Source organism: Chamaea fasciata, unplaced genomic scaffold, assembly GCF_029207755.1.
Source record: "Chamaea fasciata isolate MVZ Bird 193981 ecotype frontalis unplaced genomic scaffold, bChaFas1.0.hap1 SCAF_30, whole genome shotgun sequence".
Lineage (NCBI taxonomy): Eukaryota > Metazoa > Chordata > Aves > Passeriformes > Sylviidae > Chamaea > Chamaea fasciata.
Window position 1 is genome coordinate 1089041 of NW_027094115.1, and position 17230 is coordinate 1106270.

Sequence of the window (17230 nt, forward strand, 5' to 3'; positions counted from 1 at the left end):
GCTAAGGGTAATTTAAGAATAAAGCACTATTTATTATGAATATATATAGAGGTTATGACTAAGAAAAACCCTCCGGAAGCCAATTTAAACCCCTGACTAAAATCGGCACGAGGGTGTCTCGCTGCCGCCGCTCGGGGCGCAGGAAAGGCGCCGGCCCGCGCAGGCGCGGAGCTGCGGGGCCGCGGCCGCCGCCGGCCGGGAGCGAGCCGCCGCTCCGGCCCCATGAGGCGGCCGAGCGGCCATGGGCTCGCTGGGGAGCCGCGTACTGCGGCGGAAGGCCGGGCTCCCGCGGGGCGAGGCGGCGGCCGCGGGCAAGGGCGGCAAGAGGAAGCGCAGCGGAGCCGAGGGAACCGGCGACAGCGACAGCGACGGCGAGGCCGAGCGGGACGAGCGGCTCCTGCACCTCCGGGGCCGCAGGTTTGAGGGCGGCTGAGGGCCGGGCGCCGGCGCCGCCGGCTCTCAGGGGGCCGGGGGTGCTGGGGAAGCTGCAGGGCCGGGGCCGGGATAAGGTGGGCAGAGGGGATGCAGGGCCGGGGACACTCGAGGGCCCTGCCCGGCTTCCCCTGGGAGCCCGCTGCGCACGGAGGAGCGGGAGCTGGAGGGGAGAGGTGTCGGGGGGACGCTCCCATGGGGCTGCCTGGGTCGGGGGGTGGCTCTGGGCCGCTCGGGAAAGGTCCCGGCAGCAGCGGCGGGCACGGGGGGGACGCGGCAGTCGCGCTGGGCCGGGCAGGACGAACCCCCCGAGGGCTTGAGACCGACTGTTGCAGCTGTAATGGGAGAATTTCAAGGAGTGTGTCTCACTGCTTGTGGTTTGTCGTTTTGTTTTTGCTAGGAAAAAATTGAAAAGCACGTCGAAATATATTTATCAGACTCTGTTTTTGAATGGGGAGAACAGTGATATCAAAATTTGTGCCCTGGGAGAGGAGTGGAACTTGCACAAGATTTATTTATGTCAGGTAAGTGGCTCCTTTCTAACTCCCTGTGGGAACTGCGTTTTTAATAAATAGGATGTCTGAGAACTGTGAAGTGTGACTGGAGAGCTTTCTTTTTTTTTCTTTTTTTTTTTTTTTCTGCTTTATATTTAGGACTTTCACTCTTTTTGCAGATGCAAACAGTTAACCAACTCCTGTTGGCAATATTGGGAAGCAGAGCTGTAGCTTCATGTTTGCAAAATTCCTTTGCTTCTCTCTCTTACTGCTTAATTATTTTGTTTAATTTATTTTGTTCTTAATCTTGGTGCATCCTCTGTGAAAACAGTGCTGACAGTTGTCTTAGATGTCCTGAGAACATGTTCTTGTTTGCTGAACAAATGGCTGAGAGACTCCTGTGATGTGAATATTCTTGCAGGGCAAAGGGGGTGCTTCCAGAAGGGATTTTTAAAGCCTGTGGTGCCCCAGCTCAGTTTTGCTGTCTACTGGACTTGTGTGCAGGGACCTGCAGGGAAATTGCTGGTGCTGGGCCTCTGTAGGTGTTATGTGATTTTTACAAGCCTTTGCAGAAGGATCCCTTGCAGCTTCCCTGCTGTTGCAGGAGGAATGTTTTCTCAGGAACTCTAAAGAGGAATAAACCTCAGTGCATACGTCCAGAAACAATGCTGTTTCCATAAACATTTTCTGTTGGGCTTGTGTTCAGGTGTCCTCCTTTGTGTCTGTGTTTTGGGAGTGCAGAGGGGCTGTTGGTTTTACTGTCTGTTCTGTGTCACTCCTGCTGTGGCAGAAGCAGGGAGGAGCCATGACTGTGCCCTGAAACACTGAATTCACTTGTGCCCATGTCTTTCAGGGGTTCTGGCCTTGGCAGGGGTCGATGTGAAGCCCTCAGGGTGTTGTACCTGGACAGGATGGCACTTGTGTGTCAGCTGCAGTGGGAGCCAGAGCAGGGGTGTGACACGGTGGAACTGGGAGGTGCTCTGCATGTGGCTGCAGTTTCTCTGGTGCAGCAAGTGACATGAAGCGCAAATTCTGGATTTTTTTGTGGCTGTTGCTGTGTCAGTGCCCGAATTCCAGAGCAGTTTTAGCAATTACTTGCATGTTCATTGCTTTCTTCTAGGCAAGAAGCATTACAAGCTTTTAACAAGCATAAAGTGAAGGCAAGAGAGTCCTCTGTGTGAGCCAGAGTGGGAGTAGTGGCACTGAGGAGACCGTGGGGTGTGTGTGGCAGGAGCAGAGTTGGCAGACACAGCTCCCACTGCCGCTCTGCACCCCAGGCAGGGGGGGACAGGCACGGCTGGGTTGAGCAGGGTGGGCACAGCACTGCTGTGGCCTCAGGCTGCTGGTGTTTCCTGTCACTCTGGCTTTGTGGTTGCTGCATCTCAAGTTGGTGAAGCTGCTCCTGAGACCTTTAGGCGGGTTGGTGACTGAAATTGGGTGTGAAGTTCCTTCTGTGGATGCAGCTGTTTAGAGGGGTTTGAAAGTTGCGAGGTGTTGTCTATAGAGGCCTTGTAGGAGCAATGTTCTTACGGGGGGAGTTCACCATTCCCCTCAGGCAGGTTCTGTTTCAGGGCACACTCCTGCATTGCAGTTATGTTATTGTAGGTAAACTAGTGCTGGAGGTTAGAAATAACTCCGTGTAAATGACTCTTAATGCCATTGTGATTCCTCCTCTGTGCTCCTGAGCAGACTCAGCCTGGCTGTTTCTGCTCCCCTGCTCTCTCCAAGCACTGCCTCAAGTTCCATGAAGGACAGTAAGGTGCTGCTCTGCCTGGTCACAGCAGCTCTGAGAAGTGAGGGAGTTTCTTTTTCATGATGCTGTTACAAAAATGATAAATCTTTATGAAACTGGGGAGTTGATCTCTGTGGCAAAGCTGAGGCAGCCTCATGAGGAGGACAAAGATGAGTGAGGTCCTGGGTTTGATAGGAACATGATATGTGTTTCAGATTAGGGATATGCCAAGGGTTCAGAAATACTGACCTTATCAAATGAAATCAAAATTGGGGTTTGTATTATTTGCTGCCCTGAGCTGAAATGCTGAGGGAAAAGGTCAGGGAATGTGGTGCTGTACAAATAGACTTTATTTTTCTGATCTCTCAGGTAAACTTCATTGATAGCATCTCATAATGGGCACATCTGCTGCTGGGAAGGAAAATCAGGAACCCTAGTAGAACATTATCTTTCCCTTTCTTTGGATGGAAACATCAAATTCTAGTTTTATGTGCTTTTCACTTAATAATAAAAGGTATATTGCTGTAAATGGTGTGTGTGTATGTGGGTGTGGGTGTGTGTGTGTCTCCTATGTGTGGTATGAGGCTACAGCCTTGTACAGTAATTTGTATGTCTTGCATGCCTTTTTTGGTCCCCCCCCAGTTCCCAAACTGGCATTCCCTAATGCCTGCAGGATTTGTTGTTTGCCAGTAACCTTAAGGACTTAGTTCTTGGACTAATTCTGTCCCCACTGGTGATATGGTTTGTGGGAAGAGTGCTTGTATAACTTTTCTGGCCTTTTCAAACTCTTTCCTTACTCTGGTTACACACAGACACGTAGCCCAAATTTTCCTGTAGGCATTTTGAGTGCAGAAACAGCAACTACAATCAGCCCCTTGAGTCTGTCCGAATGTTTTAGCTTGTGAAAGTTCCCTTAATATATTTTGTTCCGCATAAAGGTAAATATTAACTGTGTTTAGTTCCATGTGCTGCTTTTGGCAGTTTCAAGTGGGATGAAATCTCTTAGTTCCGTTCTTTTTCTCTCTTCCTTCATACAGTCAGGCTACTTTTCCAGTATGTTCAGTGGTTCTTGGAAAGAATCCAGCATGAATGTCATAGAGCTGGAGATTCCTGATCAAAATATTGATGTAGAAGGTAAGTAAAAGGGAGCCTTTTAACAAAACCCTGAAGGGAGAGGTTAAGTTAAACCTCGTGATGTTCAGAGAAGGCTCACGAGGTTTAGCTTCTTTTTCTGCGCCTCTTTTTCAGCTCTCAGGGGTGCTGAAGAGTTTGCTTAAGTTGTGGGTGCTCAGTAATGGATTGGTTACTGCCTCATGTTGTGTTTTCTATCTGGTCAGTTGCTCTAGATAAAGAGCCAGCACTGAGGCCATAGAGAAGGCGTGTAGTGAAGGGGTTTGGTTGTATTTAAGGATTCTTTACTGCCCCGTGCTCAGTGTTGTGTCTCTGTTTGACTCCTGTTCTCTTTGTAGCCCTGCAGGTGGCTTTTGGCTCACTCTACAGAGATGATGTCCTGATCAACCCCAGCCGCGTGGTCGCCCTGCTGGCGGCAGCCTGCATGCTGCAGCTCGTAAGTTGGAAATGCCACTGTTCCTGTCCTTACCTGAAAAGAAACACAGCGGTTCAGAATATCTCGCCCACGTGGCCTTTTTCATCCAGAGGAATGAATCAGCTTTTCATGCTAACTGGGGAGAAAGCCAAACATGATGCAGTGGGTTTATTGAAAAATGCTGTGACTAAGACTGAGATGTGAGATTAAGTGATTTGAGATTGATATCCAAAAGTAGATTAAATAGGTTTTGGAGCTCGCTTGCTCTACCCTGAAGGCATTCAGTACCCTTTTCTTTCGTGGGAAATATTCTCAAGGAACATCTGTGTTTCTGAGGAATGATGGTTTAAATGTTTTGAACAGCATGGCACCGGTCCCACTGCAGCCTGTGGGACTTTGGGGATGGCTCAGGCATGAAAATCTGTATGAACAGCACAGTGTCTGACATTTCCTGTTGGGAAATGAACACTCAGAACATTTGCGTGGTTTTTCTTCCCTGCAGGATGGCTTAATCCAGCAATGTGGTGAAACAATGAAGGAAACCATCACTGCCCAAACTGTGTGTGGTTATTATAATTCTGCAGGGACGTATGGGCTGGACTCTGTGAAGAAAAAGTAAGAATTACTGTCTCCAAGCTGTTTTGGACTTTGCCAGTTATCAGTGAATTTACACACGGTACCATAACAACCAGGTTAATTGCTTTAATATTTTTTTAGAATAGAACCATAGAATATCAGGGTTGGAAGAGATCATCCAGTCCAACCATCCAACCAGCACTACCACTGAAACCTCTAAACCACATAATCGAGAGCCAGATCCAGACACTTCAGGGTGGTGATTCCACCACATTCCTGGGCAGTCTATTCCTGACCACCCAAAGAGGAAAGAAAAAAAAGAATCAAGTACCTAATCTGAATTGATTGAGTCTGTCCAGATGCCTCTGCAGAACCCTTCTGCCCTCCAGCAGATCCACAGTCCCACCCATCTTAGCGTTGTCTGCAAATCTACGGAGGGAGCAGCTGTTGCAGGAATGTTGACATAGAGAGGAAACAAGCAAAGGTCCTAATTCCTTGCTTTCCATGCAGGTGCCTTGAGTGGCTCTTGAACAATCTGATGACTCACCAGAGTGTCGGACTCTTCAAGGAGCTCAGGTACTGGGCCTGCACTTCCCTTGCAGGGATGAAGGACAGTCCCTGCCCAAGTCTGGAGCTCACTGCAGATTGCTTTTTGGGCTGTTTCTGGTTGCTTGTTCCCTGCCTCCCCTTCTTTCTCTCTTTTTGTCTGACTGACCTGTTACAATTGATTTTTTTTCCAGCATAAACCTCATGAAGCAGCTGATCAGCTCCTCCAACCTGTTTGTGCTGCAGGTGGAAATGGATGTGTACACTGCTCTCAAAAAGGTACTTGCCTGGGGTTCAATGCAGTGGAACCTTTGTGGGGTTGACCGAAAGTATTTCATGGAGTAGCAGAACTTCCGTAGAAATGAATGCACTGTGGAAATGTCTCTTGTTAACACACAGATTACTTACCTGAAATCTTCTTCAACTGACTCACTATAATTTATTTGTTTTGTCCAGTGGATGTTCCTTCAGCTTGTGCCTTCTTGGAATGGGTCTTTCAAGCAGGTGTTAACTGAAGCTGATGCCTGGTTTGCTGAGCGCAGGAGAGGTAGGAAGAGTTAGCCAGGCCTTGGTTTGGGGTTTAAACATGAGTCACTTCTTAATTTTAGTGGCAAAAGCTATTAAATAACCATAATAAAATAAAAGCCGTTAAATGCCCATGGTAACTTTCTCTAATCAATAAGTAAAACCCCCAGTGTAAACAGGGTCTGGAAAATATTTAGGGAGGCAAATCATAATGTGGGTGCTGTGTGTTACAGAGTTTGGAGGTGACGTTTCCTTCCTGGAGTTGGCGCAGGGGAATGCATTCCTTCCTGTGTTCGCACACCTGAGGCTGCAGTACATCATCAGTGACCTGGCCTCAGCTAGAATCGTGGAGAGAGATGCGCTGCTGCCCTCTGGTGAGTTGAGGGCTGGGCACAGCTGAGGCCTCACCTTGATTCCTAGCTTCAGTTTCTTCACCCCAAGAGAGACAGTGAGGTGCTGGAGCATGTCCCAAGAGGGACAGAGCTGGGGAAGGGTCTGGAGCATGAGTCTGATGAGGAGCAGTTGAGGGAGGTGTGGAAAAGGAAGCTCAGGGGAAAGCTTCTCACTCTCTACAGCTACTGACAGGAGGGGGCAGCGGGGTGGGGGGGGGGGCGGGCGGTGTCAGGCTCTGCTCCCAGGGAATAGGGACAGGACAAGAAGAAACTGTCTCGGGAGGTTCAGGTTGGATATTGGAAGAATTCATTCTGTTGTGGAAAGGGTTGTCCAGCTCTGGCACAGCCACCCAGGGCAGGGGTGGAGTCCCTGTCTGCGGGGGCATTGAGCAGCCGTGTGGATGCGGCACCTGGGGACACGGGTTAGTGGTGGCCTTGGCAGTGCTGGGGGAGTAGTTGGATCCATGACTTTAGAGGACTTTCCCAGCCCAAATCATTCCATGGTTGTTCTTGACTGATCACGTTCTGTGTGCTTTCCCCAGCCTGTCCTGCATCTGATTTGTGGTTGAAGATTCAGCAGAGGCTGATTATGAAAATTACAGGCATAAAAGTCTGCAAAGGCACCCATGTAGGTGTCATCACCCTGTGATAAGCAATTGTGCTTATCAGTCAAGTTGTCAAAATGCTCTGCAATAGATATGTAGTACTTTATCAATGTTTAAATGTTCCCAGGGGGCCCAGATAAGCAGATACTTTCCTTTTGGGAGAGTAAAACTTGCTGAGACTCAACTGTTTTCTAGCTATTAGTTTCTGAAAAGAGCTGAATGGGTTTTGATAGGATTTGGAATAAAACCCTAAAATTAGAATGAAAAGCACAGGATGCTGTGAGCTCTTCTTCCCTCTTCCAAATGAAATGTTATTTACTAATAGAGATTTAGGATGATTTGGAGCAGAGAGGATATTCAGGTATTCCACTCTTGTTCATTTGTCTGCATTTTGACTTGTATAAAATACATCTTCCTCCTAGGGCCTGGTGCTTTTTGAAGCCCAGAGAGGGGAAATGCCATTTCACATTATTAGAGATTACTGAGGCTAACATCTCCGTATCACTGGAAAATGAAAAGCCATTTCTGATCCTGCTGCTGATGTCTGATAACATTTTGTTGTGCATAAAAATCCCAAAGGAACAGATCTCAGCTTTAATACGTGATATTTTACATGTATAAGTGATGTGTAAAGTAAATATAATCCGTCTCACTTCAGAGTGTTGCTGGTACAGGCTGGTATAGGCAGAGTGCAAAGGTTATTAGAAAAAATGACTTCAGGTGAATGACTATTTAGATCTTTAATGGTGACACAGGAGAGCGGTGGATTTGTATCCCTGTGAAGTGGCTTTGTCAGCATGTCACTAAGATGTTGCAAACCAGAAATTTTCTGGAGCTACACGTGATTTCCTCCTCCTGATGTCTGTTGTTACCACTTACAGTGTGATGGGCAGCCTTTTCCTAGTGCTCTTCGGTGGATAAATGTTGTCTGTTCTCATACCCTGAAGCCTTTACTCACGTCTGTCAGAGGAAGAATTGTTCTGAGATTATTGCATCTTTGAGTCTGATTTCCTTGTGCTCATTGAAGAAGAGTGAAATTTGTGCGCAGCTCACAAGCGTTGGCTCTGCAGGGAGGCAATCCCTGAGCTGCAATGAGCACTGTGCTGGCTGGGTGGCACTGTGCTGCAGGGAAAGGGGACACAGGATGCTGGCTGGGTGGCACTGTGCTGCAGGGAAAGGGGACACAGGGCACGTGCTGTGTGCAGGAGGATGATCTGTGTGTTGAGAAGTGCTTTTAGAGTTTGGTACTTGCCTGACCTTGTAATCTGTTCGTGCCAGGGTGTAGCCACAAGCTGTGTTAAGATCAGAACTTTTGCTCTTCATTTACAAGGAGGTTGAGATAAATCCTTCCTGGGCTGCACTTTGGAACAGGCCGTGTTGGCTGCCAGCATTCAGTATTTGAGGTGATACTTCATACCTGAGAGGCTGCAGACAGGGCCATTGCTGGGTAATTTGTGTTCTGCTGGAAGCCTTTTAGATTATTCCAGATGAAATTGTTCTCAAGGAAGTAGAGAAGCAAATCACACCAAGTAGTTGAAAGTAGTTCTATGATTATTTATTCAATTTTTTGTTTATATATTCTCTGTGTGTAGGTCCTGAAGGGGAAAACTGAAATTCTGTGTTAGGAGTTCACAGCAGTCTGGTCATTGTACAGAAAAGGTGCAAGAGACAGGAATTTATAATGTGTCTGTGTTAGCAGAGTGTTTGTCGTTCTGTTTTATTTGGTGGCTTGTGAACATTTCCTCAGCTGTGCTTTCCCTCTTCATAAATCAACAGAGGAACTGCAGCTGAAATGAGAGGTAGGAAATAGATACATGCATATGCACAAAGAGAGAAGATGCTCTCCCTCCTGGTACTTTTTTCCTTCCTTTCTAGCACATCCATTCTCTGTTCCTTACCCGTGTAGGTTTCCTTAATCCATTTTTTATTTTCTGTTGTACCTTGGTTGATTCCCAGTTTGCTCCTATCACAGTCTGTACTTTCACTCTAGGGTCGGTGGGACAAAGGCTTGTTTTAAGTTTTCCTTCCGTGATCTCTCCCCTCCTCCCTTCTGTCACATTCACCAGCTTCCTGGTTTGTTTTTGGTCTCATTGGCTCTCCCTATTCTCTCACCCAGACTATTTCTCAGGGCTGGTTCTCATGTGTGACCCTGCCCCCTTGCCCCATTTGTTATCTTGGCTGAGAACTTCTTACACCCCATGCCTTTGGGATCCCTTTTGTGTAACTGCCTGGCAGACTATTGAGTTTTGTTCTTTTATCTCTTGGTTGCAACATTACATTAACACAGCCAATAAAATCTTTGTGTGTTCTCCAAGGAAGACATGATTTATGTTTATTCTTAGTAGGGTACAACTTCTGTTTGTTTTGCCGTATTTGTGTTAAGTCACTGTTTTCTTTTATTCCTTGATTGTGTTTTTTTGTTCCTTAACTTACGTAGAATTCCACAGGGGTTTCAGAAAACAGCTTCTCCCAAGAGCTTGTTAACAAACTCCTTGGCTGAATGGAGCTTTGTGTGCTGAGAAAATGTGTGGAGTTGCATCACTTGTAGCAGCACTGGATGTTTGAGGAGATGAACATAGTCTGGAGTGACTGCCTGGTAGTTGTGGATGTTTATCCCTTCCTCTGTGCTTGAGGCTGGGAGCTGGAGAACGCAGGATGCAGGGATTTATCGAGAGTGGGTTGCATAGACTGTCCAGTTCATAAGTGTAGCTTTATCATTTCAATGTAATTTTATTTCTCTATTTCGAATGTATATGACCATCCCCATTCCCAGCTCCAAAGATAACACCAAGCCTTTTTTTTTTTTTTTCTAATTTTAGAATGGCTGTCCTCTGTTTACAAACAGCAGTGGTTTGCCATGCTCAGAGCAGAACAAGACAATGATATTGGGTAGGTATATTACAGGTTTTATTTGTTCCTTGAATTAGAAACCTTCCTCTCATAGAAATTTTGACATGAATTATTTTGGAGTTTACATTAAAAGGAGGGAGGGAAGCATGCTTCTTTTTTTTTGGGGGGGGGGCTGAGAAGCATACTTCAGTGCTTTTAAACTGTTAATCTCTGTGGAGCTCTCTGTTCCCTTGGGCTGGCTGGTCTCCCATCCCTCAACCAGTAGAACTCTGGAAAACGGGTCTAATGGGACCAGAGGGAAATGCTGGGGGGGGGACATGAGTTCTGTATTTTCTTTTATGTCGGGTAATGCTTCTCACTAGTACTTCACCTGGTAATCTGTGCTGAGGCTGTGAAGGGGTAATTTCTGAGCCTTTTATTTTAAGGATACTTTGGCCATCAAACTGTTTCTCTTCCTTCCGCTCGCTCTTGGCCATGCTGCAGTGAGCCAGGTCCCCGATTTAACACCAAAACTATGGCTAAATGTAGCTGGGGAAGTTGATCCTGCCTTTGTCTTCTGTCCTGGCTTCTAGAGTGTTTTGCGGAGAAAAAATGCCAAGTCAGGCAGCTGCAAAATGCCTATTACCTCCCCAAACTCAGCAGACTGACTTGCTCCTTTGTCCTGTAGCTGTGTCACCCAGGAGGTGCCATTGTGGGCAGGGACGTGTTGGGTTGTAACAGGAGCTTCAGAAAAGCCCCAGACTCTTGTCTGAAGAATAGCCAAGACCTTTAAAAGCTGTTCTCTTAGGTAGCAGTCCCTTAAGAAGCGGTGGAGGTGAAGTGCAGAATTGTGACTCACATTCAGTTCCTGCAGATGAATTTTGGGTGGCCATGGCTTGTTTCTGATGCTGTTCTCTTGGGAAGGCTTTTGCAATGCTGCTGTGGCTGTATCTGAGAGCATCCTGGCTCATGGGAAAACACGGTTCATAGGGAAGTGAGTCATCAGAATTCTGGTACGAGAGAAGACGCTGTATTTGCTAATTGTGATGTGTTTTGGTAGTTCAGTGCAGTGGGAGCATGTGAATTGTCAGCCACTGGATACACATGCTTCTGGAAAAGTGAGTTCCTGCAGAGCTGCAGTGAGGATGATGAGGATCATCCGGCTTGGAAAAGAGCAATTTTAAAATTTAGCTACAGCTGAGAATTTCAATGGCTCTTGGAATGGGCAGAGTATTTTCACACATTTTTCTTGCTTGTCGAGTTTTCTCTTTTGCAGTATGGGTTTATTATTTCTTCTAAGGCAGTGAAAACCAAAAATCTCAGCCTTAGAAGGGTACATATGCAACTGTTCCTTTGTGTTAGCGCAAATGTTTTGGCCATTTGACCAACATGCTGGAGGAAAAGAATTCACATTTTATAAGCTCATTGTTTATCCATCTCTGCTGCACTTCCTCTCACACCTACTGCCCATGTCAATATCAAACAAGTTTTCCCTCAGGGGTAAGGAAGCAGACTTAGGAATCAGAGCAAGACATGAATCTGACTCCTCTGAGCTGAAGTAAGGCTCTATTTCCATATCCCACCTGGTGTAGGGCATAATCGTACCTGCTTATTCTAACACTGCCAGCATGGGAACGTCGCTGCTTGGAAACGTGTGATGTGCTTTGTCATGGTAACTTTAGAGAGGGGAGGAGAAGAAAGTGTTTCCCTTCTACTTTTTGAATTTGCATTTAAAAGGATTAAACATCTTATTCACTCTTCAGAATTGGAGAATTTTTTAGTGTTTGCAGTAGAGTTTGTGGCTTTGAACTGTTCAGGGTTTACTTGTTGTGTTAAAGTCGATCACTTTTTTTTTGATTAAACGTGTGTTTTGTGGCAGAAGCCAGACAGATCTTTCAAGTCTGGGACTGGACTCACTTCTGCTTTTAGCAGTCTCTGGCAGTGCGTAAGAAGGAAGCAGAATAACTCCACTGTTCACTGTGTGGCAGCCAGCGGAAGTGGTTAAAGCTGAAGTTCTGCGTTGTCTGAGGCTGCTAGCGGGATGGAGAGAGGGATATTAATGTCAGTCTGTGCATTATGGACAAATATTTGTAAAATTCGTCACTAATTAAACAGAAATAAATCCTTTATCACCATTACTGCATTTAGGTCAGCTACAGAACCAGTTCAGCTGGAAGATGTGGAAAAGCACACGGGAGGTTCCTGGATGAATTTGTTCAAGTGTGATGAGCTTGTGTGCATAACCTGTTCTTTGAACATTTCACCTCCCAGGATTGTTTTTTACAGAAACAAGAGAAAAGACCTGGGCTGAATTTATAAAAGCTTTAGCTGCAAGTTGCTGTGGAGTGTGAGCAATAGGAGGACAGATGCTGCGTCTCTTCTGGCTTGGAGGACACTCTTGTGTCTTGTGGGTTTGCAGGGGTTGATGTCACTAGGATTAACAGAGTTCACTGCCAGCCCTCGGCCTGGTGTAACTTGAACACTTTCTAGCAGTGGGTGTTGGGTTAATGATGTCATGGTGTGTGAAGCAAAGTGCGCAACACACTTCTGGAAAATCGAGACTGTTCTCTGTCGTTCTGGCTCTGCAAGGCTGTTCTCCGTGTTGGACACAGGGGAACTGTTGGGTGAGAGGAGCTGAGGTTGGTCTGGGATGACACAGATGAGGGCTCTGGCATCCCAGGAGCTCTGAGAGGCTCTGGCACTTCATGAGCACTGAAGGGAAGTGGATTTTTTTAGCCAAGTTGCATAACCAGCCTCTTGAGAAACCTCTCCCAGTGTCTCGTGGCTGCTGCTTCATTGCACTGCTGTTGTGCAGAGCCCTGCAGCTGTGCCCCAGCACTTGTCTCTGGTTGTGCCTAAGAAGTCAGCCTGCTGTGTTTAAAAAACACTTGGGCTTTTACAAGGCTGGGAGAACGTGTTTTATTGCAGCAGCTATTATTTTGTTATATGGAAAAGTTATTTTGTAAAAGAAGTCTGCCTAACTGAGGCATCACAACCTGTTTTGTAGTATAGGTGTATGTTTATGGGACAGTTTGGGATGGAAGAGGCTCTGGGAGCTCATCCAGTCACACCTCTGCTTAAAGAAGGGTCAGTTGTGGGTCCCTTCCAGCTCAGGGTATTCCATGATTGTGTGGTCAGACGACTTTACTCCAGTCTGTTCATCTTCCCCACATTAAGGTATCATACAAAACTGTTGAAGTGTCCTTAAAGATGCTGGTTTGGGTTTTTTTCAGGCCTCAAGAAATCAATAAAGAGGAACTGGAAGGAAACAGCATGAGGTGTGGTCGCAAACTGGCCAAGGATGGTGATGTAAGTGTGGCATGTGGCAAACTGCAGAGCTGGCATGGCTGAGACAAATCAGGCATTTCCAAATCATGTAGGTCCTCATTGTCAAACTGCATCCAAATGATGTTATGGAAAAAGATACCATTTTTTTTTATCCCCAGAGGGGTGGAAGCAATTGTCTCTACAAGGAGAAAGGAACTGGTGTTTCACTTTGCTCTTGTCCTGTGAGGCTGGGAAAACTGTTAGTCCGGACAGTCAAATAGAGCTCTGATCCCTGGTGCCTTTTTCTTCTTAGGTGGAAAAGGAAGTAGTCTAGATAAAATGTGTAACATTCAGAGCCAGGGCCCTCTTTATCTTTAGGTAACAGGTCTTGTGAAATAAACAGAAAATATTAATTTTTCCCATTGAAGTCACATAACCCAAGGCTGTTGACCCGAGGTGTGCTTTGGGCCTGGCTGGTCCTCACAGATCAGCCCCATTACTCAGTGCTGAGTATTTGATACCCACTGGTGTGACATGTGTCACACACAGCTGACACTCAGCAGCTGTCACACAGTCCCCTGGTACAGGTTGTCCCCACCGAGTTCTGTGTTCCAGACAGGTGCTGGCAGAGATCCCTGAACCCCCCAATGTAGCCCAAAATCCCATTCCCAGGACTGACTCCTCGGAGCTGGCGTGGCACTCCCGCTCCATGTCGCAGCCCATCCTTGGGCCGTGTCCCCTCTGTGTCCCCTCTGTCCTGCAGTACTGCTGGCGCTGGACTGGCTTCAACTTTGGCCTGGACCTGCTGGTGACCTACACCAACCGCTACATCATCTTCAAGCGCAACACGCTGAACCAGCCATGCAGCGGCTCCGTCAGCCTGCAGCCACGCCGCAACATCGCCTTCAGGTGCCAGCCCAGGGGCATGGGGGCTCCCTCAGGGCTGCCAGCCCTGCCGGCATTAGGTGGTGTTGCCACCGAGTCAGTGACATTAAAAAATGTTACCCAGTCTCCTCAGGAGAAACTCCTTGTGCTGAAAAAATACGGGAGACTGAAGTGATTACACTGTTGTGTCCCCAGGTTACGCCTGGCCTCGTTTGATGGCAGCGGGAAGATGATTTGCAGCAGGACAACGGGCTATCAGATCCTGACGCTGGAGAAGGACCAGGTGTGTCTGTGGGCTTGTGAGCTGTTGAACTTGAATGGTGGAGTTCAAGGCATGAAAAAAATGCTAAGAAGTCACCAATGCTTTGAAGGGGAAATTGCTGTTCTTGTTGTCATTGCTTATGTGGAATCTCAGGCATTCCTCTTAGAGGTAGTGGGTAATTAAGCTAATTTGTGAAGTGGATCTAGAGTAGGGTAATGTGGGTTTCATTAGTGTTGTTGATAATATGAAATTAGTTCCCGTATTAGTGAAATTAGTGCCTGTGGTGCTGCTGTCTGCTGCCAGTGTCATGTTCGGCTGCTCTCCGAACAGTGCCTTCCAGCACTGCCAACATCACCCCTCTGCATAATCTGTCTATCAGACTCCTCATTTAGAGGCAGATTCGGAATTTGAAGACTCTCGTAAGCTGAAGAATTAAAAGAATGTCTACATGTTGTTTAAGGGTTGGATTTATTACTCTATTAAATAAATGGATGAAAGCCCCAGAGAGGAGGGGAGTCTTCTTAGAGCAAGTGCCTTTTTCCACCCATTGCTGATCGCAGGATTTAATGAGGCATGTGTGGGACTTTTTAATCAACTTTCTCAAATCCTGGCCAGCAGTGTTACAAAGGTGGTGAGAGCACAAAACCTTTCCTGGTCAGTGCCATCCTCACTGGAGGGTAAAGTTTCCGTTTTGAAGTTTCAATTGTTTTGCATCCTCACGAGGTTGAAATTTCAATTTTGCTACCCCAAAAGCAGATCCTAGAGTGAAACCAAAAAATTCCTACCTACGAACTGAACTTTGCTTTTAAGTATAAACTGTTGCAGAATGCCTGGTGAAACTTCCCAAAACTGAAAACACTCCCTTTCTCCCCAGCATGTTGAAGGGAAAATTTGCTCCAGCATTTCCTGTGGCTGTTCCCTGTGCTGCAGAGGGCTGGGAGCTCTGGGGTGGGACCTGTGGGCAGGATGACAATGTGTCAGTGTTATAAACTTGAGGTGAAGGTGAACTGTCTTTGCCTTTTTTTTTATATTCTGATTTTAATCCGTGGTCACTAAGATGTGCAGAATGACTTCTGTGTCATTGTTGTGCTTTCTGGTCCCCCCTCACCACGCAAATGTCCCATGTGTGCTCCAGGAGCAGATAGTGATGAATTTGGACAGCAGACTCCTGATGTTCCCCCTCTACATCTGCTGCAACTTCCTGTACACATCTCCAGAGAAGAGGGCAGACAACGAGGCCCAGCTGGAAAATCTGGAAGCCTGAGACCTCCCTAGGGTCTGTGGCAGCCCCTCTCCCGCCCTGGATGCTGCTCCAAAGCTCAGACAGGCAGGCCTTACACTATAGCAACAGCCCTGGCCTTAGTGCTCTCCTGTGCAGCTCTGAAAAGATCAGACATTAGGTAGGCCAAAACCAGTTACCCTTTTTAAAATTTTTAAATTTTATTTCTGTTCTGCATCGTCAGGTGGTAGCCATTCCATGTTTGAGCAGTGTTACACTTCGGCTTTTCTGGGTGAAAACTGAGCCAAATTTGAAATAGAGAATTTGTGTGGATCACAACTTAGGAAATTACCTGTTGGACTCTGAGCACACATTGTAGGTTGTGTGGGTTTTGTTAGTGTGGATTTTGGTTGTATTATTTGTTGAATTTTTAAATAAGTGATCTGTAAATGCCAGATCCATATTTTGCTTTTTTTTCCTGGTCCTTTTCCATTAGGGCCAAATAATCTCTGTAAATTAGAGGCCTCTGTATTTAAGCCTTTTAAATACAGAGGCTTAAGCCTGCTGAATTTAAGCCTTTTGTGCAGTTCATACACACACATTTCATTCTTGGTCTTGTTCTAACACTGCAGCCAATAATTCTGTCTTTTAGCAGGTTAAGTTACTAATAATGATGTTCGTAAATGAATTCTTTTTTCCATGTACAGCAAACACTCCAGTGTCTTCACCATCACTTGAGTCCTGTCAACAGCAGCTCTCAGCTGGAGTTGGCTGAGTGCTGACTCTACTCGCACAAACCAAATACCAGTTTTTAAACATTTTCTGTCTCTTGTTTCTGTGGCTTGTTTAAACATTTTCTGTCGTTTGTTTTAGCTTGTTTTACCTTGGGAATACATTCCGTGTTAGCTCAGGAACTTGTGACTTTTGAGTGCCTTTTGAGTAGTATGTGTAACACCGACTTCACATCAGTTCAGCAAGGTCACAGGATCCAAAGGCAGAGCTGGGAACAAGAGATTCCTCTCCACTTGGTTTGATGGATGAGTCGTGTCATGGTACACTCTCTTCAGTCTTCGTTGGGTTTTATGTTTGTCTCTTACAATTTTGAATTCTTACAGCAGGATTTTTTGATTCAAACTGGGAATTTTTGCCTCATTAGCCTATTTTTTTAATGTCAGAAAAATATAAAACCATTTGTACTTTATAACAAGGATAAAATGCATTAGGCAAGATAGAAAAACATGGCAACGTGTCAATAAATGATTTCAAGTGGAATATTTGCACGTCTGTCCTTTCCTGTTGAGAATAGCTTTTTGTGTTGGATTCACCCTGTGGATTCAGCACCTCAGTGTGATCTTGTGTTGTCACAGCTTTGGCAGAAGCATTTTCAGGTGTTCAGCTGCTATGGCATCAGATTTATTTATTGAATTAATTGTATTTAGATACTTTTCTCTGGTTTTAATTAGAAGTACCCACTCCTTAAAATTGATTCCGTGGAAACTGAAAGCAACAGGGGCTGCTAATTAATGGCAGAGGGAACAGGTACCTTAAATCCAGGTGGCTTTTTGCAGCACATCAAAGTCTGAGCTGCGGGTGGGTTGAGCTGTGCAGGGCTTTGCACCCTTGCCAGGGCCTGATCCTGCTCTGCCCTCTGGATCCCAGGGCTCCCCCCCTGCTGAGACCCACCCAGTGTCACCAGGATGTGGGATGTGGAGCAGGAAACTCAACGTTGCTATTTTTTTTTTTTTTCCAGGCAACAACTCCTTCCCTTGATCCCTGGGTGTCCTGGGTCTCCCTGTGCCCTCCTGGCTGTGGGGGCACTGTCAGTGCAAGGGAATAACCCCCTCCCCAGCTGGGTCCCTCTTCCCAGGGGCCAGGATCAGGGATTTGGGGTGGGGTGCCCATTGTCAGGGGTTGCTGAGG

The 17230-nt window shown here is 46.5% G+C and overlaps 1 protein-coding gene across 3 annotated transcripts; it reads left to right on the forward strand.

Annotated features, from left to right (window-relative positions):
• Window positions 1–155: 155 nt before the first annotated feature.
• On the forward strand, window positions 156–16582 carry GMCL1 (germ cell-less 1, spermatogenesis associated). 3 transcript variants are annotated; one of them, XM_066206212.1, is made up of 14 exons: window positions 161–417; window positions 833–956; window positions 3696–3792; window positions 4128–4225; window positions 4707–4819; window positions 5291–5356; window positions 5521–5605; window positions 5783–5873; window positions 6085–6225; window positions 9668–9737; window positions 12911–12986; window positions 13708–13853; window positions 14025–14112; window positions 15227–16582. In XM_066206212.1, the coding sequence occupies exons 1-14, from the start codon at window positions 242–244 to the stop codon at window positions 15353–15355; spliced, it is 1500 nt and encodes a 499-aa protein (XP_066062309.1). In that variant the 5' UTR covers window positions 161–241; the 3' UTR covers window positions 15356–16582. The 3 variants fall into 3 exon arrangements, with proteins under 3 accessions (XP_066062308.1, XP_066062309.1, XP_066062310.1); XM_066206211.1 differs by lacking the exon at window positions 15227–16582 and having other exon boundaries at window positions 156–417; window positions 14025–15217; XM_066206213.1 differs by lacking the exons at window positions 161–417; window positions 15227–16582 and adding an exon at window positions 3028–3172 and having other exon boundaries at window positions 875–956; window positions 14025–15217.
• The last annotated feature ends 648 nt before the right edge of the window (window positions 16583–17230 follow it).